The sequence below is a fragment of the Neopelma chrysocephalum genome, unplaced genomic scaffold (assembly GCF_003984885.1).
Source record: "Neopelma chrysocephalum unplaced genomic scaffold, ASM398488v2 Primary Assembly neopelma1_82, whole genome shotgun sequence".
NCBI lineage: Eukaryota > Metazoa > Chordata > Aves > Passeriformes > Pipridae > Neopelma > Neopelma chrysocephalum.
This window is the reverse complement of record NW_020897744.1, coordinates 4,117,684-4,144,118: the sequence shown is the minus strand read 5'-3', so window position 1 is coordinate 4,144,118 and position 26,435 is coordinate 4,117,684. Positions and strand designations below refer to the sequence as shown.

Genomic DNA, 26,435 nt, shown 5'->3' with positions numbered 1-26,435 from the left:
TGGGTGGGTCCATACACTGAAAAATAGGTCAAGAACAGTAATCTAAATCTACTGCTAATAAATAATTAAAGCTAATGGAATTTGCACAAGATCTGTGAGCTGAAATATTTCCGAAAGTACTGTGGTGTACGTTTTGCTATTGTAAATCAAGATTTTTTATTTATCATTGTGCTAGGGTTGAAACATATCTATAAATGTAACTTAAAAAGATTTTTTTTTTTTGTACAGAGAAAACACTGGCATGTTAGTGTATTGAAATAACTAAAAACATCAGAAAATTGATAAGATCGTGATTCATTCTTTAATGATCGGATTTCAAGTAAATACTTCAGCAGCCTTAAGCAATAAGAGGTTTTATATCTCATTAAATCATAGTGTAAATTGAGCAATAAATTGTTTACTCATATGATTTACTTTGCCTTATATTTTAGGAATTAAGTCAGTCATCTGAGCTACTGTATAATACCTGTTTGAACAACTATTGGGGATTTCAGTTTCATCTTTTTAGATTAAAGCAAAGTGGAACTTGCTGGAACTAATTAAACATAAAGACTTAAATGTTTCCCTTACTACACCCCCAGTCACGTGGGCCCAGGATTTCTGGTGGAAAAAATGGAATATCCTGGATTTTTTCATAAGAAAAAAAGAAATAATATTTAAAACTTGTGTACTGGTAGTTGAGTGAGTGATCCCCACTCGCTCACCTGTTTCTCCATAGCAGGGTGAAGCATCTGTGCTCGCTGCTCTCTCTAATTAACCAGCAGAACTGCTTACCACTAATTATAGTTAACTTGCTGATTTGTGTGTTTCACAGCGACAAGTTGTGTCCTTGAAGTGTGTAATAATCAAACACACCTCAGAAGTTGATGCCAGCGTTCTTCCCAAATCCTTCACGCTCGACTGCTTTTCACCTCTCCCCCTTCCAGCTGCATTTATGGGAAGGAGAAGCTCAACGTTATGGGCATAAAAGCTGTGTGGATGAAGTGTGTGGACCCCTGGCTGTGAGGGCACGTAGATAAACATCCTCCCAGTTGCTAGAAACAGATATCCATCATACCAACACACTGCCTCTGGAGAGAGAGGATCAACCTGGTTCCCAGTTTTTTCCTCTTCAGCCATGCTGTTTTTTCCTTATCATTGAGTCATGGAATGGTTTGAGTTGGAAGGAACCTTAAAGACCATCTCGTTCCAACCCCTGCCATGGGTAGGGATGTTTTTCACTAGATCAGGTTGCTCCAGCCTGGCCTTGGACACTTCCAGGGATTTGAAGTGTTACATGTTGATGAATGACAAGTACCTTCCTGCACAGTCAGTGTATATTGGGAGTTGTTTGGGGTTTGTTCTGGGTTGGGTTTTTTCTTCATTTTTATGAGTTCTCATAAGAAAGTATGTGGAGTCAGGTTGTCCAGCCCTGCTGATTCAGAGCACGGGGCACTTGTTCGGTGCCTTATTCCAAGTGGGCAAACAGGGAAGGGAACACAAAAGGGGAAGGCAGCAGGAAAGGCACAGCGTCTCGCTGGTGATAAGGCAGCTCAAAAATAGGTTGTGACAGCTGAACTAATGATGTCACTGAGGCCGATACCAGTGGGCTGCTTCTCATGATGATTTCTGTCCCAGGCACGGTGACATTCCCCAGCCAATGTGAGTCTCCAGCAGTCGATGTACAGAACAATCCATAGGAAACGTGGTGCACGACAGAACATTTGCCCAGGTTTGGGGTTTGTTTTGTTTCACAAGGGCACACAATACTTGTGTGGATGATAAAGGTGTGTAGGTCAAGCTCAGCCTTGCTGGACTACTTTATCAAACTGGGGTCAGAGGGCTCTTGTTGTGACATTTAGAGATAAGCATTTGGGAGGTAAATGAGATGGAGCAGCCTGCAAGGAGATCAGAAGGTGCTTGTGTAGCTTCAGACCTCAAGTAAATTACAGATACAGTGTTGGTAGCCTGAGCATTGATGTGTCCTTTGTACTGTACACAGTGTATTAAGATACAGATAAATAATGCAGTTTAGTTGTCAGAAAGATGCATTTGTTGCCCAGGATTTTAACTTAGATTTATTCTTGGTTTATTTTCTGTGGAGTTATTTTTAATGAGAATGGAAAGGCAGCTAAAAATTATGTGGATTCAGATTTCATTGTGTAGCTACTTGATCAAAATATAAACTCTTTGTTTATACCCTTGTAAAAAGAAAATGCTATACTGGTTCTCAGCGATCAGATTTCATTCAGATAATGATACAACATCCTAATTCATAGGCTCTACTTCAGATAGCGAGTTTGTCTGTGATACAGCCTTTTTCAGAAAACTGTTCTACCCCAGATAAATCATCCAGAGAGAGAGAGAATGCACATATTTAGATGGCACGGAAAAATAGGCTAATAATGGGATTGTATAGGAATACTCAAATATTTCAGTGTGTTTATGTTGATAAATTATAATTTGTTTTAACATTCAGTTGCATGTACCCTTTTCAGCTGTTCTGCTTGGCTGCAGTGGTTTGGTAGCTGTGTGAGGGCTGGAGCTGGATGCTTTTCCTGTTTTGATCACAGCCCAGGCAGTAAAGGCCACCACACTTTAAACAGATAATAAATCATGCGGTGTCCTTGCTAACCAACACTGCAGATTCCCCCGGGTCTGAACTGAACGTCCTTCTTTCTGTTCAATTTAGTGTAAAGAAGGGAAAATTCTATTTGAAGTTAGGGTAATATTTCGAGACAAAGTCTGATGAGGAATTTTTCTAAACTGCCAAAAATAAATCTCCCCGGCAGAGTTGGAGCTGGTGACTTGAGGCATATGTATTCCTGACTTCTGTCTGTTTATTTTTATTTCCCTTTTATTGTGAGCTGTCTAAAGTTTTGATGTTGTTTCGTCAAGGAAGGAATTATACGAGTAGCCTATAAACTCTTTCCAAGGGGGAGGCTGGAAGAGAGGGGTGAGGAGAAAAACTGGTGTGAAAAAGGTGTTCATGCATTTTCTGATAACTTGTGCCATTTATCCACTCACCTGCCTGAAGTGTTTGATTGTGTTCAAAATGCTGGAGCTCATTCCTCACAGTTCCTTTTCTAAACCTGTGTGCTCTGTGAAGGTAATGGCAGTGGGATGCTCTGTCTCAATTGTTCAGCTGCAACAGATTTCAAGTTATTGTGAAGATTTCAGGTTGCCAGAGCATTTTACTCTGTTCAAGTGTTGTGCTCTGATGACCAGTGTGTCCTGGGATTGCCCAGCACTGATTGCAGTGGGATAACCAGTGGGACTGAAGCACTTTAAGCTGCCTTCTCCTCTAGCAGGAGATGTTTTACCACCACCAAAAGCCTCTGTCTGAATCAAGCACGACACGTTTTCCCATCATGGCATGAATTTTGCTTGGTAATGTTCTGATGGCTGGGATGAGTGTTTGGCATCCTGAATTTGCTAAATGAAGGATGTGTGGGAATCAGAGTTTGTAGTTGAAAGCTTTTCTCCCTGTTTGACAGCTTGACCAGCTGTTTTTGTGCCTTTGGGATGCTCCTTGTATTCCTTTCCTCCCCCCCTTCTCTCCTTCTTTTCTGTTATAAACAGCCAACAACATCTCTCATTATTCAAGATGAATAAGAGGTGAAGTCCTGACATAGTTTATATAATGAAATAAAAAGTGCTGCAAATCCTGTCTTTCAGAAGTTTGGATGTGTCAGAGGATGCAGTTAAATAGCAGGATCTTGCCTGCTATTTAATGCAGACAGAGAGGAGCAAGGATTGCATTCTGCTGCCTCTGGATCTGGAATTAGATCTCCTGTATTTCTGCTTTCACTTCTGACATCACTTTCATGGCTGGTGCCAAACTAGTCAGTAAATTCAGAGGCAGTATCAGGGACAAAAGCCCTAAAAGCAGTGATTTCTGACCAGCTGAGATTTGTATTTCAAGAGAAGTTGCTTTGCTTGGATGGTATAATTTTTCCTGATTTTATAAAGGGTGCCAGTATTTGGACTGTAAATCTAATTCTCTGCGTGTAATTTTGCTGTGCATTAAAACCTCCCATGCCAGATTTTGGCCTTGAATGGGGACATTTATTTTGCCATCGTGGTTATTGTTACTTTCTTCAATGTCAGCATCGTCAGGTTACAAAGAAAACATGTTATAAAACCTGCACAGCCCTCAGGTCTCCCTGAGGAGACAGGGAGTGGGGGAAAGCTGCTCAACCTGCCAGTTTGCTTTGGTAGAGGTGTAATTTGTAGGTGGTTGTGATATGCAAGGACAGTACCTAACCTTTTCCTTTCCCAAAACAGGCAGCAGGAGATATCAGGAAACGTTCAGGTGACTTGGCTTGGGGTAAGAACAGAAGCACAGTTTGGTTCAGTGTGAAGAGGGAGCTTAGAAAACTGCAACATTATCTTTGATGGGAATTAAGCTGTATTTTAGTGCAATAACCATGTCAGAAGTGAAATTTGGCTGATCATTTGTCTTTGATAGCTTCATTTGCCTTGGGCCCCCTAAGCCATTTCTCAGGGAGTGGGAGAACTCCTGATACTCCAACTCTCTGCATGACTTGTCATTTAAATGACAAAAATCAGTTCTCTCAAAAGCCTACTTTTCCTTCAGGAAAATCAGATTAAATCCAGGGCTGAGAGTGTTTTGGTGAGTGGTTTAATGTCCAGTATGTTGCATGACTGTAGATGTAAAAGTAAATGCATTGGGAAAGAGACTTTCCCAACTTTTTTAAGGTCACCTTCTTTTCCAAAAAGCTCAGGGCTTCAACAGACCCTTTTTAGAGAGAGAAAATACTTCAAAGACCTCTCTATGACCTCTTGCAGGAGGTTCAGGTAGCTCAGGGACTGTGGCCTGTGTGGAGGTAGGAAGATTCCATGGTCACTGGAGCACTTGGTGGCTGTCCCAGTTGTGAGTGGTGTTCCCAGAGCATTGTAGGACTCTGGATTGATGGGAATGTCCAGAGTCTGACAGAATCTCAACTGGCCCTAAAAATGGGCCTTTAGCACCCACACTGGGTCTGGTCAGCTGAGCCTTGGAAGTCTCCAGGGGTAGAAAATTCACCTTCTTCCCAAAGCAGTGCTGCCCTTCTAAATGCAGCATTGTGTTACTAGTTTTTACTTCTTCCAGGTTTTTTCCTAGGTGTAAGTGCACCATGAGGTCACTGCTTGTGTCTTGTCAGTGGCAAAGCATCTTGGCATCTTGGCTGTGCATGAACAACATTGTCCTCTGTAAAGTTACAGGATTTTATTCTTCAGGTGTGCATGTAATGAGAATTCGAGCGAATTAGACCCAAACCAGCTTAAAAGTGGAGCCGCAGAGAATTCAATGTACAATAGATATACCTTTTTTTTGTCCTAAATTATCTTGGTTGCTAAGTAAAAATATGCTATAAACCATTAGATTGGTTCTGTGGGCAGTATTTTAATGACTCTTATAGCACTAAGTGTGTTGTGATTTGGAAGAAGAGATTTGGAGTTACAGAGTAACCAACAAACAATGCTGTCATCTTAAACGTGCTCCAGTTCTCTGATGGCTAAAATCAGAGCACTCCTGAGAAAATAACAAATAGAAACAGAGATTTTACAAAATAGCAGCACTCTTAGTTGAAATGATGGTCCAGAGTCATCTTCCTTTAAGCCTGGCTCCCATCTGTGGGAATTTCCTTGGCATAAGTTCAGAGGTGTAGCTGCTGTGGACGCTGATAGAGGCATTTACTTCTAATCTCATTAATGTTTCGGCTGAATTAGGGGACTGAAGGCATTCAGTGCTTACCCAACATCAGCACAGTGTTGATAATTAATACCATTTGCAGCAGATACAGGTGTACATCAGACTGGGAATTCAGACCCGTTCAAAGTGAATTCCAGGTACACTCCTGTTTTAATCAAAGCCCCCATAAAATGCAATCAGAATTTAAGCAGCACTTCAGAAACGAAAATAACGTCGGGAGAAACTTGACAGCGACCTGTCCTTTCAGATTTTTCTGATGGAATGTCTCGCTTCTCTCTTCCAGGACCTGCGCAAACAGGTAGCTCCGTTACTGAAGAGTTTCCAGGGAGAGGTAAGAGCTTATTTATGCTTCTCATGGTGCTTTTTGTGCTGCTTCACACGAGCCTGGTGTGCTGGTGGTCTGTGAGCGTGGCCAGGTGGGCACAGAGCCCCTGGGCAGGGCAGGGCTTTGCATTTTGCTGTGTGCAGGATGTGTGTGTGCACCGGAAGGGTGTAAGAAAGATGGAGAGGGACTTTTTACAAGAGCATGGAGTGACAGGACAAGGGGGAATGGCTACAAACTGACAGAGTAGGTTTAAATGAGGTATTAGGAAGAAATTCTTCCCTGTGAGGGTGGTGAGGCCCTGGCACAAGTTGTCCAGACAAGTTGTGGCTGCCCCATCCCTGGAAGTGTTTAAAGCCAGGTTGGATGGAGCTCTGAGGAACCTGGTCTGGTGGAAGGTGTCCCTGGCCATGGCAGGGAGGTGGAAAGAGATGACCTTTAAGGTCACTTCCCATCCTTTCTGTGATTCTGTGATACACTGGGTTTGTGCTGGACAACCTAAACTGGCCACACCACTTTGCTCTCAGCAGCCCTCAGCATCTCCTCCCCGTGGCACGACCCAGGTGGCACATCCAGCTCTCTGTGCCTCGCCGACCACACAGTTTGAGCTCCTCGTGAGTGCAGTGTAATGAACTTACACAACACGTGAGGATACTACAAATAGTTCTCACTGCAAACCTTTTCAGCTGTAAAACATTGTATTTAAGAGGGCTGATGGAAAACCTTAAGTTGGCAGGTGTTTGTCAGAAAACCAACAGAAAGCATTAACAGCTCTAATGCTGGCTCCGACTTTGATTTCTCTTCACACCACCGAGAGCACACGAGTAGAGTGCTCACGAGTTTCAAAGCCAACTGTTGTTATTTTGAAGTATTTCTATAGGCAGAGGCAGCTGAGCCACAGTTAGAGAATTTTCTGGTTTTGCTATGGCCAGCACTGGGGTGCTCACTCTGTGAAGCCAGATGGGAGCTGTGGTACCACCGCTAGGAAAACATCAGGGATGGAAGTTGCAAATTCCATTTCTCCTTATAAAGATCCGTGCCTGTGTGGGGTGGTGGATATAGGTTTTAGCTCATACTCATACATATTATAGAGCTGTGCCCCTAAAGTTATCCTTACAATGCTGTTTGCTTCCTCAATCCATGAGTTGTTGGCTGACTTTATATCGTGGCAGTTCCCACCAGCACAGAGAAATTCAGGAGCGTGTTTCCAGGAGTCAGCACAGGGAATTAGGTGCACAGCTCCCCTTACTGAGGCTTACATTTGTACATCCTGCTAAATCTGTGTCCCAGCTAGGCAGTAACTCCTCATTTAAAAGCAGTGTGGTAGTTTTTATTTTACAACCCAGTTTCCCATGTATTGCTAGAAATAAATAAATAAACATGACAGCTTTGTCCTTGATGTATCTAATAGACATTTGTGAGAACAAAGAATGACTTGTGCGAGTCCGTTTGCCAATGGAAATTTACACTTTAAAATTGCCCTGAGTGGATTGCAGTGCTTTTAGAACCTTTTCACTTCAGTTTCAAGCTTGCAATGCACTGACTGAAAGGTGCATGTGTGCTTTCAGCACTGTTTTTCATGAAGGGGATGTCTGAGGATCAAATGAGAAGCATAAATCCAAATTTGGCTACGGTGAAGAAGATTTCCCCGTTAGATCTCGCCAGAGACAGCTCCCTGTTCCTGTGTATGGCTCGTACACACTCCTCCTCTGTAGTTTTGCTTCACTGATACAAAAATTAAGTTTATTTTGGTACAAATTCAACCTCACAGGAGTAAAATTTGTTGGTAGAAATCCCCTGTTATGTAAACAAAGCACAAATACAGTTACAAGATTGTGCTGCTGAATCTCTGAGCTGGTGATTCCAGTCTCCATAATCTAGACAGGGTTTTAGAAACCTAAAAAACCTGAACTAATTATGATTGACTACATAAATGCACAACATTAAGCTGTGAATTGTGGTATTTGATTATGGATGTAATTACTGTATCTTGTTTTGGAGACAAATCAAAATACGAAGGATATTGGTCTGTTCTGTTGAGTTATATTTGATTGTTCAGGATATAGATCTGGTTTCTGTTTGTTGTTAAGGCTGGCTTTCTAAAAGATCAGGAGATGAATGCTCCAGGTATGTCAGGGACAAGCTGTGTTAAGCAAATAGGCTTTTTCCCATTTCAGATCCACTGGAGATGCCTCGATTTCCATTTTCTGAGATGGCTTTGCTGGACCCCCACCCTTCCAGCCCCATGGGATTGCTTTGCAATAGTGTGTTACCTGTTAGGTGATATTTAATGTCCTGAGAGAGCTGGCAGAGGGACCTTTTGGCCACACAGTACCTGTGGGATGTGAGGAAGGAGGAGGAGGGCAAGAGGTGCCAGGCTTTTACTACACAAACATCAGTTTCCAGCCCCAGATTTGTCCCTGGAATTGTTTAAGGCCAAGTTGGATGGGGCTCTGAGTAACCTGGTCTAGTGAAAGGTGTCCCTGTCCGTGTCAGGGCACAAAGTTTTCTTTTTTTCCCTTCTTTTGCTGGCTTAGTTTCCCACCAGGTTGGTTCAGAGCAGCAGCTCAGTGCAGGGGGGAGGCCAGGAGAGCAAAGCCAAGGGCAGGAGCAGAGCAAATGTGTCAGCTCAGGTTGACTTAAACTGTCCTTGAACTGAACCTTGGTGAGCCTGACGTGACTTGGAGAGAGGTGAAGTTAAGCTCAGGTATTTATGTATCCTCCCAAGTGTGATTTATGGGAGCTGCTGGTAAACCTGGGGCCAGCTGACTTTTTAAACAAATCCACAGGTCACTTTAGCCAGTTTTCCTTTTCTTTGAGCATGGAATATTGATACTTCCCCCCGTATTTTCCCTTTGTATAATATGAATTTCTAAATAAACCCCAGTACAGAACATTCTGTATTCCTTAGTTATTTATCTCATTCATTCAGATAAAAACTGTTTCAGTTATCAAATAGCCAGTTTCCATTAGTAGCTGGAAATAACTTTTTTTGTATAGATCTCAGTGTGTTAAGTAACTGGATTTTTTTATGATGAGTTAAAAGCATTATGAAATGAAATTTAACGTACTACAAGTATTAAAAGGCATTCCTAGTTCAGCAGGAGACTATATTAATTCATCACTGGAGAATAGTTTCATTATGGTGCTTTTTCCTTATTTAGGATTTTAATGGAAATTTGAATGCAGTTTTCTAATTGAGCAGAATGTTGTGTCTGATTCAAAGCTGATGGTATTGTTCTTTTGATTTTTGTGAGTAACTCTTCTGGCTTTCCTGAAAGATTTAAGGTCTGGATGGTGCAAAAAGGCTATTGTGAGAAGACAAAGTCATTAATTTAAGAGTTGTAAAATTCCTGTCACTTCTATCTTAAATCTATCTTTTTTTTTCCTTTTCCTTACCATTAACCTGAGGATGCAACTTATTAATGGTTTGCTCACCCTATGCTGGGCTAAATACAGGACAGAATCAGAAAGAGGTTAAAGAGCTTTATCATCCAGTGATGAAATGATTATATATAATTTGCAAGGCCCTCCTGCAAGCAGCCATGTGAACAAGCTGTGTTTTGGGTAGGTCACTGTGCTTTACCATGGGTACATCAGTGCCTGGATACTTGTACATGAAATCTGAAAGGAAGAAAGCAAAAGGAAGTTGATGGTCTTTGGGCTGTGTTAATTCACGGAGCTGAAGTTGTGGTATGGAAATCTAATGTCGGAATCCGTATTTGTGAAGTCATCAGACAGATATTTTAAGGCTGGGAAAGGATTTCCTGAGGTCATTACCATTCTTTTCATGTGGCATAAGAGCACTGTCCAACAGTAATGCAGTAATCCCTCACTTGGGGAACCCTTTAAGGCACAGACTCTGAAACAACGAACTGGACTTGATTTCTGTGAAAGCCATTTCTCATGTTCTTCTCACAGAGCAAGTACTTTTAAGGGTATTGCCATTCTGAGGAGACCACTCCGGCTCCCCACTTAGCTGAATTGCTCTTTAAACTATTAATTTGGTCAGCAGAGTAATTTAATAATTTTCCATATGCAGACAACAGAAGCTGAAAATCAGTTTGATGTGCTGGAACTCCTAATCATGCCTTTGAAGGAGTACTTTAATAATGTGTGTGCCTAAACCACTACAGACCTGCATTCCTTCTGCATTTTGAAGGAGTATTCCTGAGCTGATACCTCATAATTTTTTTTTTTTTATTTTACCCCCTTTTATTTCCTCATGTTAAATTTCCAAACCTAATTAATACAATTTCTTTCCTGTAGGTTCACTCCATGATGGCTCAATTAGAGTAGCAGTAGAACTGTGGTTCAATATTCAGGCCAGCTTCATAATTGAAAACACATTTTCTTCTCAAAAGCTGCAGCTGGTTTGGTTCTGCTCATGCAGAAAAGGATATAACCTTGCATAACATAGGAAATGAACGGTTGAGAGAGAAGCCAAATTCAATTTCAGTCAGATATTTTGAGGATAAGTCCATGATCTATGGAAGCAAGGGAATGAAAAGTGTGTGTATGTGGAAAGCAGCGTGTTCAGCACTCTATTAATCACGGCCAGCCTGGGTGCTGTTGTGTGCCTTGCGTTAGCACTGATGCTCGTACAGAGGCTGGAGAGCAGCCAAGCACTCCAGAAGTTAACCTCTTAAAGACCCTGAGCTGCTTTCTGTTGAATAAATGTAATTTTGTGGTCAGAAATAAATGCTTGTGATGTAGCAGGAGCTTTGAAAACAACAGCGTGGCAAAGCTATTACAAATTGCTCTGTGTTGGGGAAGTCAACAGCATACATCAAAATCCAGCGCTGTGTTTGGGCCCAGAGCTTCCCTGCTTTTCAGTGGAAGTCCCATTAAAACACTGCATTTACCAAAATGGAGTAAAGTGAATATTTTTGGCAGTTAATTTTCTGTTAATGTCCACTCCACGTCTCACTTCTCTTCCCCAAAGCTGCTGGAGAGGGGAGAGGTCACGGCCTCCTCTTGGGGTAATGGCAACTCCACAGCCATTCATTGCTTTGTTTACAGAAGTGTGTAAGTGATTATTTATTTATTTTTGGCTGGCTTGATTGCAGTTTAAACAACATCTTTCCTGAGGAAGGTGATTTAAATACACTCCAGCATCTCGAAGGCAGATGCGCTCTCCCTGCCGAGCACGTGGGGCAACTGCTGCAGGGTCAAAAGCATCCCTGGGAGGAGACACTGAGCTCCAGGTGATGGACAGAACTTAGAGACTCTCAAATACAGTCAGAGCCTCTCCTGTATGACCCTGGGACATTTCTCAGCTGTGGGGATAACGGGCAAAGTCCCAAACACAACATACCCCACCAGAAGCAAGCGACAGGCACCGGGCACCTTCCTGAAGCTCTGGCAGGTTCCTCTCCATCCCATCCCATGTGCAGGCAAGTTGTACCGAGACAGCAGGTACTGCCAGGGCAACTTTGGGGAGGATGAGCCCAAATCCTCTGATTTTTATATAATTGACAAAGTGCTGAGTGCCCGTTGGCAGCTGGTGGGCTGCCTGCACGGAGCCCCGCTATGCCGCTGCCACGCGTTCCGGGGAAACGACAACGGTGCTGGGAAACTATTTCTGCAGGATTCCGACAGGCAGCCCCGGTTCAGTTCGCAGGGTCAGGAGCATCTTCTCATCCTTGTGAAAAAAAGAGAGCTTGAAGGGTGCTGGAAGGAATGGGGATAGGAGGGCTGGGCTGGGCGAGGTGTTCTGCTGAGCGTCGTTAGAATCCAGTCCCTGCTTTTCCAAATACAGAATTATCTCTGTATTTATTACAGAATTACTCTGAGGCTCTACACAACTCGGTGTCTGGTCTTGCTTTGTCATAAAAGAGAAGCAAGAGGGTGAGCTCGGTATAAAATACCAGCAAAAGGTTGCATTTTGGTATTTATGTGCAGGTGGGTTTTGCACAAAGGCCGTTAATGTGCTCCTTCTTGCACGGATTCCTCTGACCTAATTTTTTAAAATATCTAAACGAAAGTTTGGATCATCCATAAGAGAGAGAAGCGATTGTAGGTTCCAGGTCACTGCTCAGAGGCAGGAGGAGAAGTAATTGGGCAGGTCAAAGCACCCACTCACCTTATGTGAAGCTCCTGGGAAGCTGGAGGTGATGTGGGATAGCCCAGGCTGCTCTGCCCTCGTAGGAGTTCTGCTTTCTCCCCTTCCTCCCTGCCCCATTTTGCCACACCAAACGTGGCTGGACTGGCAGATGTTCTCCATCCTTGTGCTCTTGCAGAACCTCGAGGATCAGAACTGACATCTCTCCCCATTTAGTGACAGAGCAAATGATTTGCTGATCTCTTCACTAGAAAGATGTTCTTTCAATTTTGGGGGAAGGATGTGTGCCCTGTTTGGAAGTCATCTCTTTGTTTCAGCTTTTTAGCATTAAGAGAATTCAGCCTGTGCTGACTGAGGAGAGAGGATGGGAGGCAAAGTGTAGAACTACAAGGGTAAATAATTATCCATGTGCATGAGGTGCCCCAGCAAACTTGGCCCACCCCAAATCTGGTTTCACACAGGGTTCTTACAGCCCTTTAAGTTCAAGTACCACATGATTTGACTAAACATGAACACCCACGTTATTGATTACTAATTGGAGTAAAACTTTGCAAATCAACCCTATTTCTGCAGCATTCCTGCTGCTTGTCTATGGATCCAGGTGTCCCTGGAGTTACTGATCTGTGGCACCAGAAAACACTGTGAGGGTTTAAATAATGTGTCAGACGGGCGGAGATGTGTCAGAGGGGCTGGGATGCTGATATTAGCTTGGTGTTCAGGCATATTCTTTGTCCTTCATAGACAGCTCTAATCTTCCATGAAGCCAAGTCCTTATTTCCAGGGCCAGGCTGTCCCTCAGCTTGTTTTACTTCAGCATGAAAAATACCAGTCTCCAGTAAAATTCTAACACGTCATTGCATCGGAGTGTATTATATTAACTACTGTAGATATTAACAAAGTCAATCCACTTTCATGCTATAAAGACTGATCAACAGAATAGTGAGGGAGGGGAATTCTGTAACATTTGGCACTCTGACCCTGCTTTTGCCATCCATATTTGTCACTCTGCTTTCATGCTGTACCCGATCCCTGTGGGTGCAGGACCGACGCCGGCGGGTGTCCTTGCCCCAGCTCGGGGCGTCCACCTCCTCCCTCCTGCTGAGCCCAGCAAATGCACAGGATGAGTCAGTTCAGTGTGCTGGCATGATGGAAAATAAATTCCTCTCCCTCTTTGCTTAGTTTTTCATCGAGTCACTGAGCTGAATCATGCAACAGCAGCGCCGGGGCTGGAGCTGATGCAAGAGAAGCGGCAGCCGGTGGCCTGAGGCAGGAGGAGGGATCTGGGCTGCTCTGCTCCCCATGGATGGGTTGGGAGCTGGGTGAGAGCAGGAGCTGAGAAACCCGAAATGCAGAGAGAGGGGTGAGGAGGGAGGCACATGGGTTACCCGAGGCTCCAGGAGAGGTCCAGCAGGGAAAGCAGACCCGCTATGGCCGTGATCCCAAGGCAGGGTGGCAAATGGCACACGCGATTTAGGGCTGGCAATATCTGGAGGCACATGTTGGGCTGGGCTGTTTAACTGGGCAGGAAGATCAAAGATTGGAAAAGCAATGAGAAGCTGTCCTGTGAGAGCGAGGGAGCGGAGCTTTCCTCGGGGGATGGCAGCGTTGTTTGTCTGGGAAAGTCAGGATTTATCTGGGCATGAAAGGAAGGGAAGGTTTTAAGGGTTCAAGGTTGCAGCTGTTTTGCACTGGAGGGAGGCAGAATTGAAAAGTTGGGGGATTTGAGTCCTTCTTAAAGCTCTCTTCTTGACTTGAGGTTAAACCAACAAGGTGGTGAGGTGGGGATGCTCTTCCCAGGCTTTTCCCTGGTATCATACCTATGTCCCAGCCCAAGCAGCTTTGTGAAGCAGATTGGTATTGGATCCACTGTGAATTCTTTAATTCCGTTCAAGAATTTATAGCCCAGTTAAAATCCACACCATATGCTTTAAGCAGCTGCACAGAAATAATTTTCTTTTTAATTTTACTTCAAAACTCTTTTTAATTGCAACAAAGCTAAAATACAGTATTTTTTTACTTTTTCTTTTGTCAGCGGCAAAATAAATTAACTGGCTTGGTGAACTGTATATTTTTATTAATTTGAAAAATTATAATGTCATATTTTTATTAATTTATTTATTAATAGTTCAGTAATAAGAAATTGAAATCAAGCCAACTGAATGCTTCCTAATGCACACACACAGAGGGTTGTAGAGCTGTTGTGCTGCACCACCTGAGCAGCTGATGGACAGTTTTATATGAAAGAGCAGCCAAGCTCTGTTGTAAAGGCTTCAAAGCAAGACTGGTGCCATTGCATAGCATTAATAATCTTACTATAACCACCATTTGATTCCAAGGCAGCTATTCAAGAATATAGCACAGCTTAAAAGAATGGTGCGTTAATGAGCTGTTATTGTGCTTTTCCTTTGGTTTAATATGTTTCTTCCAATTCTTAATGGCATTTCGGTAACTTGAAGTAATTGAAGACAAATGGAAAAACTTCGTGATGCAAAACAATACGAGAGAAGATGTGTAGGGGAAGGGGGATGGGTGTCTCCTTAAGGCATCTATTTATTAAAAATCAGAACAGAAAAATAGCTTCTCTTTTAAGTCATTTATTTTTGTGTGCAGGACAGTGAAAGACAGATCTTTCATGTTAAGGTGGTTAATGAGAGTGAGCATTACAACTGAAGAACAATGAGGATAAGTAGAAGAGTTGAGGCTACAAAGTTCCGATTCAGCATAGTTGTGTTTGTGGATCTGCAGTTAAAGGAACTGTGAGTAAATCACTGGTGCTGGACAGTAATGCTGGACAGACACAGCATTGGGATCCCCTCACAAAGGAGTTGTCTTGGGGATTCGAGTTCAGCATCCCAAACATTCAGCTTTGTTGAGTGATCCAAGAGGAGCAACACATGTGCCACTCCCATGGTCTGAAATGTGTTAATGTGCAGAGAATTTAAGTGTCAGTGCAGGATGTGCTGGCATCTGGCAGCCCAGCTTCCTGGCAAAGAGCTTCATCATCCTGTTTCATCTTTAAGTTCAGGAATGCAGCTGTGCAGCCTTTGGTCTGACTGCAGAGGCGGTACCACGTACAGCCCAGAGCATCCCACCTCTGCAGACCTGCACACAGCAGCTTTGGGGGGCAGCAGACACCAGACTTGAATTAATGCTGAAATTTCTTAGTGCATAAAGAGTGACAGATTCCAAACTAAAGCCACAGATTTGGCTTTTACCTGTTTGAACCTGACTGGACACAGCTGAAACAGGAAGAGGCAACGTTCAGATAAAACCGCATTCAGCACCTTCCCTGACACAGGTGCCAGATTTATGGTGCTTATGTAAATGTGGAGATGAATCCATGATGATATTCTGATTTTAGCCAGGTGTAGTTGATATTAGACTGGGACCAAGTTATCCTGAGCTAGGCTGTCCATGCTTCCAGGGGAACATGCCAGGAGTGTGGGGCAACAAGCAGCAAAGCGTGGGAGCAGATCACAGAGATTTTCACAGCAGGGGGGTGATTCTGGAGGGGAAGGATGTCACTCAGCCTCCAGGGTGACCTCGAGACCCCGAGCAACGACTCATGAGAGCCCTTGACCTGGAAAAACAAGGTGGATCAAGGGAGGAGCGCTCTCAGACCGGTGTCTCGCCGTGGCTCCCTCCGTGTAGCTCCGGGGATGTTTTAAAGATGAGTGAGATGAGGAGGGAGGATTCCTGGTGTCTCAGTTCCGTTATCGCACTGCAGCGCCAGTGGTATTATCAAGACAAATAGTATGCCAAAACTTAAAAGTGAACATATGTTTATGGGGGTGGTGGGGAATACAGAGGTCACTGTTGTTTCTTTCTGCTCGGAGAAGACATAATGGGGCCTGGTTTAGATAAATTAAGATTTGGAGCTGAGCTCGTGTCAAGACAACGCGAGTGTAATTATAAGTTGACTTCTTTCAGGGTCCCTGAAGTTTTTAGAGTCAAATAAAAATGTTCAGCAAGAGTTTTATAATGTAGTTCAACTGTTTAATGTGAGCTGATTGCGGCTCAGCCTTGTTGGCTGCTGAACCAATTTTACTTAGATTTGAAAAATTTTCAGTGAACTTCCAAATGCTTCCATGTCATTTCAGTGCTCTGTTTCCTCTCCTTCTGGACTTCATTTATATTTTGCTATTTTTTATGCATTTTTCATCATCCCATATTTCCTTATTTCCTTACACACCTGGGTGCTGGCATGCTTAATTATTTTTTCATTCCAGTTAAAGTTGTCATGGTGCTTTTTCTAAATTTTATTTTAAGGTATAAAATAGAGGTAATTCTCATTTTTAGTAGAACTTTAAACCAGACAGGTTGATTTATTTTTTTAACAACTAAAACATAAAACCATATTTCTGCCTGGTGGGATTGTTTGGAATTCTGGTTCTGAATTTAGAGGGGGGGAAAAGGTGTAAAATACCTGTGATTTACAAACTGCTTCCTTTGGAAAGTCTCTGATCTCCTTGGAAGATGTTGTTTCAATTCTGGTTTATATTTCCATCACTCTATAACTGGTGAGGACTGAATAAACCATACCTCTTATAATACTTAGGGAGAATATAAGTACAAATGCTCTTTATTAAAATGTGGAAAAACTGTAATAGGCAAACAAATCCATCCTGTTATTTCTCAGAAATGGAAGCATTTTAAACGCTTTGGCTTTCATAAAAGGGGCAAATGAATTTTTCAAAATACAGTACAGAATCAGTGCTGTAATGCTAATTGTATTTAATAATAGTAATTTAAATTTGGCTGCTCTCTGCTGAGCAGCAGCGAGAGAAAATTGTATGTGGGAACGTTAAAAGTCCACAAGTGGAACATATGGTGTTCCTTGGCCTTCAGAGTCTGTCTCCACGTACCCAGGAAACAGCTCAACTGCAGAAGCCTCTCTGGTGGTGCCCCTTCCTTCGCGCCTGTCCCCGAGCGGTGCCTGACACTCCCCAGCATCGATTTCCACATCCCAGGGCCTCCCTGCCTTTGGCACTTTGGTCCATGGTCTCCTTTCAAATAGGCTTTGTGTGAAAATGTTCCAACCGAATTACTTATGTTCTCATTCCCTAATGAGCATCAGTCCATCTGTGATTGCTTGAATTCAAATTAATAAATGGGTTATTCACGACCATCAATCCCTTGCTCTCCGGCACGTCGTGTGCCCTGGGAGATTCCAGTGCCTTTCCATAGCCTTTCTTGGTAAATTCTGACAGATAAGCATGGCCAGCACCTCTTGAGAATTTATATCTGCTCTCCACATCCTCCCCCATTCTGACCTCTGATGCTCATTTATCACCTTTCAGATACCTTTCTTTTTTTTCTAATTGATAGCTGCAAATAGGTCAGATTTCAGTTATGCTACACCTCCACCAACCTCCATAAATGAATCCAGATTTTGGAGGGATGTCAGTGAAACAGGAACTTGGTGGATTTCTCTAAACACAGCCTTGTATTGTGTTACCTGAACTTGTCTCCTTCCAACCTCTCACCGTATCTCCCAAGATTTCCCTGCCGCTGCCAAATGCTGTGTGGACACTGTCCGTGTCCTTTCTTCCCTCCTTGACCCCTCCCCTCCAAGCCTTTTCTTGGTTGTGCATTGTGCTCCTGTGTGATTTTTACAATTGTCCTTGTTGTTTGGTTTTCTGCCCTTAATCCTGCCCATAATGATCTCTACAAGTCACTTACGAGCTGTGAGGCTGATCTGTACCCGTCACGTGCTGTCCCGCGCTCTGCTGCACTTGGCCACGGAATTTAATCATCCACATTGCAGGATTCCCCCCCCCTCCCTTCCCAAATCCTTCCCTGCTCTTCACAGAGTCATTTTAGTACAAAGTAAACAGAAGTGGCACCAAAGCTGACCCCACAGCACCCTCCTGCTTATCTCTCCTCCTCCCTGCGCGGCTTCCGCTCCCTGGCACTCTCCACTTCCCGTGCTGGAGCGTTGGGCCGGAGCGTTGGCAAAGCCCAGCCACACCACAGGTTGGTCACATGCTTTCTAACGCTGCAGATCTCCCTCCTGTACAATAAAATATCAGATACTTTCCTGAAGTACAGATACAGTAAAGTCTGGCCATTGTTCCTGCCTTATCTACCGAATCAATAATGCAGAGAAAGAATTGAAGGACATTTTTCAGACAGGACCTTCCTTTTTTAGGCCCTGGTGACGTCCACACCTTTAAATGGTTCCATAATATTAACTGCTCTTTAAATACACAGAAGAATTGATATCAGGCCTCTATATCCGTAGTTCTTCAGATCCTTCCTTGCCTATTATTAAAATATAGGAATGCTAATCTCCATGCTTTTGGTTTCCTGATTTGGGTAAGCTGCCGCTGAGCTGTGTCAGGCTTTCCTGTTTCCCTTTCTGTCTCTCTGCTTTGGAGTATTAATTCAATAGATCTGGTCTCGAGTCAGTTTGGTTGCTTATTGTCAATATTTAGTAATAGTAAATCCTCTCTTTTCTAGTACAATAGGAAAATACGTGTTTACAAAAAAGAGTTGCTGTGGAAGAAGTATTTTATTCTCAGAGCCATTAAGCTGCCTTTCCTTGTAAAATGGAGTTTTAGATGAAAATAACAAAATAATAAAAATAAATTCTTAGATGAGTATTGTGTGTGTTACAGAACACAAAGAGAAGCTGGTCAGAGGAGCCTGGTATTGGGCCCATGAGTGCAGACAGTACAGATTCCACAGGTCTGTGCCTGAGCTGGGTCACAAAACTTCTTTTGCGTGTAGAAGATTCACAGTTATTTAGTGTTAAGAACCCCAGGGTGCCCATCAAGTTCATCTTTCCATCCTCTCACAGGCTCAGTGGAAATAATAGAAAAATATGTTTCCCACAAAAAAGGCAGAGTGGGACATGAGAAGTGGCCGCGATTCCATTTGCTGTGTTAGATCTCACTAAGTGGTAAAGGAAAAGAGTTGGTGAAGGGAGAGCCTGGCAAATACCAGGCTTTTTATAAAGATTTAAAGTCAAGAATCACAACAGGCAGGAGTGTTCATAAAAATTTTGATTAAAAAAATTATGCTTGTTATTGTGCTGGAAAATGGTCTTTGAATTATATTCAGTACAGATGTAGCAGGAATAATCTTGTAATGCTGCTTCTGTTGGAGCTGTACACAGGAGACTCGGGTTCCCTTTTTGTGTATCAACTAGTTTTACGTGAAATCTATTTATTTATATTTATAGCTCTGAGTGTAAGAGTTGTATTGGAACAAGTCTTAAAGCCTCTTTTCTCCTCACCCCCTTAGATTGACGCATTGGGCAAACGAAGCAAAGAAGCAGAGGCAGCCTTCTTGAATGTTTATAAGAGATTAATTGACGTTCCAGGTAAGCAAATTATTTCCTGTTTCTGAAAGACTGATGGCTCACGTTTGTGTGAATGGTAGTGGGCACTTTTTCTACCTTTGATAAGGTAAATATGAGCAACAGTTTTATTCTGGAACTGGTATGCTCCAGTATTGTTTCTAATGGAGAGAACTGTGACCAAGGCATATTTCATGACTTCACATTGCATTTAATGTTTGTATAAATCAATTTATATTATTGCAGTATTGCATGATCCTCAGTAATTTGTTTATGAGAGGGTTCAGACATTTTTAACGCAAAAGATGCATCTTGAAGCTTCATCAAGAAACAGCAATATTTGTATTTTTAAAAGACAATATTTTTCATGCCTTCTAAATAACCAAAGGGAAAGCCTTACTACTTTTGGTAGTAAATCACTACCAAATTTCAGTTCTGTGCTGGGTAATTGTGATCATGAATTTTGTTTGAAGACATTTATTGTACGTGTTTTCAACTTTCCTTTGTTTGGCATCCGAAGTTTCTTTGTTTGGCATTTGGTTTCAATTCATTTCTTTTTACATTTTGGGAGTTGATTTTTCTGTTTTCCCCAGTGGTTAGTAAATACTGTCTGAACAGATTTTTCTTTTTCCAGCTGTACCCACAGCTGAGAGGGAGTGAGGAGTCCAAGTCTCCTCTGCCACATCTTGGCCTGACTGAGCTGTTGGCACATGACAGTGTGTGTGTCGTTTTATACTTCTATAAAACATCGACATTATATATAATATTGAAAATACCTCAAGAGAGGTTTTGAGGTGTAGTTAATACTTTTAAGGGCTTATAAGGGTTTTTAAGGCCTCATTGCAAAGTGCACCTTGGTCTTTACTGGCTTTACCTTTTAAAGAGCACATTTCATGCACGCTTCGAATAAAAATTAATTTTTTAATGTTTTGGTTTATAGATTGACTGGTTAAAAGGTCAGTGTTTTCAGATGCTCAGTCTGAGCTAAAATATGTATTTTTTTATGCTTTCACATTCATAGTTGAGCAGTGCTCAGTGGCCAGTCCCTTTATAGAGATGCAGCAACTCACTATGCCCTTCCTAGCCTACAGCTGCCTTGGAAATGTTTTTTAGGTTAATCAGCCATGGTAGGTGAGCTTTACTTACTTCCTGCTCAGAGTCTCAGTAGCGTTCCACTGAACGCTGAACAGTTCCCTTTGCCCACCTGCTCATCCTTGGGAGGAGATGGATAACTCGGAGAGGGTCTGAACGTCACCTACAGGCTGTGGGCAGTTTGCCTGGCATGAGCAGCGTGGGCATGGGATGGAAACCCTTCCATGAGAACATACCCAACGTTCCTGCAGCCTGTGAGTCCAGCATTCAGTGCTGGGGAGAGACACTGCAGCTCTTTCATCCCTGTACTAAGGCAGGGGGCTGCTTCCTGCCGTAATTTGGGAGCTGAGTAGGTTTGATTTCGAATGGTCTGTGTCTTTTCACGACTGAGCAGTCGTGTCAAACAAGGCCTGTGTGGGATCCTTCATGTGCTCTTGTGCAGGGGCTTCTTTGTGGAGCCCGGCACTGACACAGGTGCTGGGATTTGAACAGCAGGTCAGACCGAAGCCTTACAGAGAAGAAGGGATGTATATCCCACCCGTGCTGTGGGATCTAAATGGCGAGGGGCTTTGTCAGTACTTCTTCATAAGAGAAAGGATTTTCTCTTTTCCTTCATTGGCAGGAGCAAAATTCACAGCTCTGCTTCCACACCCCACAGCCACGTCCCCTGCGCGTGCCCTGTGTTACGTGTCACAGAAATATTTCTTTGATATTCTTAATGCACAGAAAAATTGCAGCCTGGCGGAGCTGTGAGCGCAGTGGAGTCTGTGGGATGAGAAACATCTCCAGGTTTTAGTCCCATGCTCTATTTACAGGGCCTGAGAGTGCAAATTCCAGGTTCTCAGGAGAAGCCCAGCCAGTCTCCCGTAGCTGCGTGCAGGCGTAACAAATACTCACTGTTTACAACACGTCCTGCAAGGAGAAGGAAAGCAGCCCTGAGGAATGTGTGGCACTGCTCTTTGTCACGGCGTGGTGAGGCCGAGGGAGGCACATGTGCTTCAGCACTTGCTCCACTGTGTTGCTCTTTTTTCTTCCCTTCTCATCCCAGGTAGTCTGTTACATTGGGTAGTATCCATGGAGGGCTGGGTAGGTATCCATGGAGGTTTGGGTAGTATCCATGGAGTGCTTTCCTTTATAAACAACCACCAGTATTCATTTATCACATGTGTTGTTTTGCCTCTGTGTGGCTTTACATATCTTTTGACCTGTTCATTTGGTATTTCAAATATTTAGGTATACTTTTAGCTTCCCAATCCTGCTCTGTTTTCTTTTCGGTGTGAGAAGGGAGCTGTGATGTTTGGAGAAAGCTATGCCTGGAATGCTGCAGAGTGGTTATTTAGCATTAAGCATCGCTGTTACATGACAAGGGTGCAATTTTATCAGACTTTCAATATCCTTTATAGGACCATATAATAATTGCAGCTGAAGTCTAATTCCCAGCAGCCAATTTTATGGTTCTTGAGGAAAGCGTGTATTTCTCTCCTCAGTAATAATGTGCACACTTTATATCATTAAAAAGGGCTTCTATTTTAATTTTACTATAAAATGATCTGTATTGAAACTCCAGCCACGGTGCTTTATGGATTCAGCTAAGTTTAATGATTTTTTTTTCTGACTTGACCAGAGTTTTCACTCAGGCTCACCAGTAAGGAATTTGTGGGAAGGGTGGTATTTTACTTGTAAATTTTCCTATGTACATCAGGGGTTTTCTCTTTAAAGGATAAACCAGACTTTTTATATATCTTTCTCCAGCTTTATGGTGCTGTTAAAATAGCATTATCATTGCTTTGTGCTGCAAAAATTTATCCTTCCTAAAGGAAAGAACATGTCAAGGAAAACATTTTGGTTTATGTACATTTATACAGCTGTAATTCGCACTCAGATCATTCTGTCTTGCTTGAGACTGAACATTTTTAATTAATGGAATTAATTTTCTCATTTAATTGCCTTATTTTCAGTATGCAGTAGAGAGCTAGGGAAAACCAAATGCTGCCACATGAATTGCACTAATCAACAAGGTTGTCAAAACTTACCTTTAAAAATAATGTGAATATATTTATTTTGAAGTAAAGGGAGGTTGGATCTGTATTTTGAGGAACCTTTCTTCTATCTGTTCGAGATTCCTTTGTCTTTATTTTTATAAAATAACTGCATTATGTTAGCACCCTTGGCCTCTAGGGTCTTAATCTTACAAACACTTAAAAGTGAAATTGGAGCCTTGTTGTGTGTTTGGAGGAGCGATGTTGCCTTGCAGAAACAGCATATTCATGACTAAAGCTTAAAGCAAAAATATTAAGCATGAAAAATACTAGATATTTTTATTTTAAGAAGGAACGGTGTTCGCTACTTAATTTTTTTTAAAACAAAACTTCACTGTAATTTTCAAGTAAAAGTTAAAACGTGGAGACCTGAGTGAAGGCCAGGTCTGGACAAACTGGTTGAATAGAGTTTCTCTTTCTGCTGTTTGTATCCCTGTGCACAATTACAGTGGATTTGCTCAGCTCTCAGCATTTCTCCCACTCAGCACAGCTCTTGGGCAGGCAAAGAAGAAACAATTCTGCCTTTAAACAAACTCCGCTCCCTGGAAGTGGCACAATTAAACCGAATTTGGTTTGGTCCATAGACTAGGAAAAAACATTTTGTTTTTTTCAGCATATATATGTTTGAGACTGAGGGTAAGTTAATGCAAAGTGTTTGCTCTCAGTTTGGAGGGGCTGTGCAGCCTTTTAGGGCTGAGCCATAAATAGTTTTCTTTTTGGCTTAACAGGAATTTTCTCATCAAGAAACTAAACGACTCTTGGGGTGTAAAAGGGGATGTGCTTGTGGTTTTATTGGAGACTCTTCACAGGTCTCTGTTGTGATCAGATTTGGTACTCTATAATATGTGTGTTTTACCTCAGAGGAGCCTCTATCTAAGGAAAGTATAACATAAGAGAGGATAAAAATAAGATTTTCTTTTTAATGTGCCCTGTCCAAAAAATTAAAAGCTGTAACAGTGAAAGGTGGCTGAAGGGGAAATTTTATCTTTCCCTTACTCCTTGCACACCCTGCCATGGGTGCTGTGTCTTACTAAAAGGTTGGAAGGAGGAGCAGGCTCGTTCCAAAGGAGTTTTCCCCACACCCATCACTACACACGGTATTTTTGTTTAGGTGCAATCCCAGTTCAGCCTTGCAAATTCCAACTGCTCTGCATAGGGTATTCTTTTTTCCAAGGAGTGATTTCGCTGAGGAAACACAAAGTTCTTTTCAAATAAGTGATCAGCAAAGCACAAAGTAAGTGTGAGGGATTTACTTCTAAAGGCAGAAATGAAAATTTGTTTCTCACCCCTAAAGAGCTTCGTTCCCTCACCCCTCTCCCGTGCTGGCAGCAGTGGGATTTGCAGTGTTTTCTGCTATTGTGCTGTTGCCTTTCTCCAGACTTGCATTGCTGTTTGGGCTCCAAGAAAATTCTGTTTAAAGTGTATTTGATCAATGTTCTGAGGTTAAAGATGATACAAGAGAAAAACAGGTTTGATTTGGGGTTGGGTTTTTTTTTCCCCCCCTCAGAAAAATGATCTGCTGCTTATGTTGGAGGGGATAAATGAGTATGAAGTTGTTGTGTTTATAGATGTTCTGTGGCATGGTTGGATTTTTTGGTAAAGTGTAATGTTGAGCAGAAAGCAGAAAGGTTAATGCCAGTCCTGATAGCAGAAAGTCAGTATAATACAGATTTTTACATACCCAGATGACCTGTGATGTGCTTAAATGTCAACATAAGCACCCCCAGTCTTGTGCTGAAAGAGAGAGATGGTTGAATGTAAATTTAGGGGAGACATAAAGAGGGGAGGAGGAAAAGGTGTTTAAGCACATCCCAAAGAAGAATAATAAAAAGATAGTTTGAAAAAGTTAATACCTAGAGCAGTCTTGTCTGGGATAATGGTGAATTGGTTGGCAAAACTGTCTGAAGAGCACGATCAAGTTATAGTAAACCCTGAGTTTGTGGTATGTTGAGATTGATTAGCACAGACCATTTTTGAGAAATGTTTGATATCATTACGGTGTGAAAAATTTTAAGCAGTTCCTCATTTGTTAATAATATGTGACAAAATGGTCACTCCTTTCCCAATAAAATATATTTAGATAAAATAGAAACAGACCCGTAAAATGAACAGGTTTATGGTTTTGCTGCCCTTGACTTTACAAGGGAAATGAATATTCATAACGTGCCTGTTCTCAACCTCAGAGGGAAAAGAAAACAATATTACAGTGAGTAGTCTCAGGGGGAAGGGAAGCAAAAGGAACTTGCTCACGGACACAGAAGTGGTGCAGACACCCCTCATCAGAGCAGTCGGGTGTCTTTCTAAACACACTTGAAAATCTGATAAAATTAAGCAGAAAATTGAGCACAGTTAATACATGAAAGAGTGAAAAGTGATAAACCCCTATGGCTGCAGGCAGTGATTTAGCTGGTGAGTGGATCCCGTCTGAAGCCAAAATCCTTGATGCTTCACCAGCATGTTTAGAACAGGTTAAAAACTGAGAGTTGCATAAACAGGGGAAAAATGCCCCAGTTCTGGCAGCAAAGCCTGTACAGTAGAAAATTAGGGACTGTCGACATCAGTGATTTTCTCCAAACTGTTCTGCAAACCTTTGCACAAAGAAGTGCCCGAGGTGGGGGTGAGAGGGACAGTTTAAAGCCCCGGCTGCAGACGGGAGATTTTGAGCAGAGTTCTGGTAGGGGCAGCAGCTGCTGCTGTTTTATTTTCCAGCAGGGTCTGAGTCGCCCGGGATGCTGCTCCAGCCTTTGGGCAGTCCAGTGCTGAGGAATGTACAAGTAGCAAATAATCACTTCAGCTCCTTCCCCTTGGGGTTTGAATTCAGAGCCTCAGCATAACATACAATTTGGGATCTGTGCTGGATGAGTGCACGCTGGTAGGGCATTGCTGTTAACATTACAAAGTTATTTTCAGATGAAGCACAAAGTCCTGGCCAATTCTCCTCTTTAGAATTCATTCACTTTATCCTTATGTTTTGAAACCGATGTCAAAATAACTGAAAATAGTTCTGTTACCTGAATACGTGGCTTGAAGTTGGGCTTGTCTGATCACATACTTTTTTCTTTAGTTTTTCTCGTTGAATTAATAATTGGATAAATTCCTTTGTAAAAGCTGGAATAAATATTCAAAGGAAGAAATATCCCTAAAGCATACACTTTAAAAAATTTATTGTGTGGTTGTCAAGCCCTGTTTTACTTGGTAGGCTGGAGGCACGGAAGGAAGAGGGGAGGTGCAGATAAGGGGAAGGATGGAGTGAATAGAAGCAGGAAGAATGTGAGGTATAAGAAAGAAGATATCCCAGAAAATATCCCTGCAGGCACAGGTTGTGTTCACCTGGAGGTTGTCACCACAGCCCTTAGGAAGCTGTTGATGCAGGGAGTGGACTTAGAGCAGCCCTAAACCCAGTGACTGGAGCAGTGCTGTGTGTTCAGAGCAAAGGCAGAGTGTGCTGGTGATGGGGAATATTGGACTTTCCCTTTCTCGGTTGCAGGAATGTGAACTGGAATTAGAATAAACCCCAGCTTTGGGAGGGTTTAGTGCTAAGTCTGTTCAGAAGCTTTTAGGAGAAAGAAGGGATGATTGTGGCAGAAATGCTTTCAAACATAGTGGAAGGCCCTTTTTCTTTTATAAACTCAAAGTAGGAGAAATGAAATTTAGAATACAAGTGGTTTTCTGTAACTGTCCTTCGCACTGAGCTCACTATGCAAGCAGAAATTCCAATGTCTTAGGCCATTATTAGAACATTACCAATCAAATTGGAGCCTTTTCAGTTGCAGTGGCTTCTCTAGTAACTCATTAGGTCCATTTTCAGCTGACATAGTGCCATCAAATATTGTACTACCTATTATGCCCCACATTTAATATTAAAAACTTTTCTGAGGATTTACTTTGGTTACTCCTTTGAAAATACAGGGAATGGC

The 26,435-nt window shown here is 42.4% G+C and overlaps 1 protein-coding gene across 7 annotated transcripts in view; it reads left to right on the top strand.

The window, feature by feature from the left end:
• CUX1 (cut like homeobox 1) overlaps positions 1–26,435 on the top strand; it is a 271,238-nt gene that overhangs the window by 100,758 nt on the left and 144,045 nt on the right. For all 7 annotated transcript variants that reach the window (XM_027690778.1, XM_027690775.1, XM_027690776.1 and 4 more), the window contains exons 3-4: positions 5,982–6,029; positions 19,333–19,411. In XM_027690778.1, the coding sequence (XP_027546579.1) occupies positions 5,982–6,029; positions 19,333–19,411 (127 nt within the window). The remainder of the gene's footprint in view (positions 1–5,981; positions 6,030–19,332; positions 19,412–26,435) is intronic.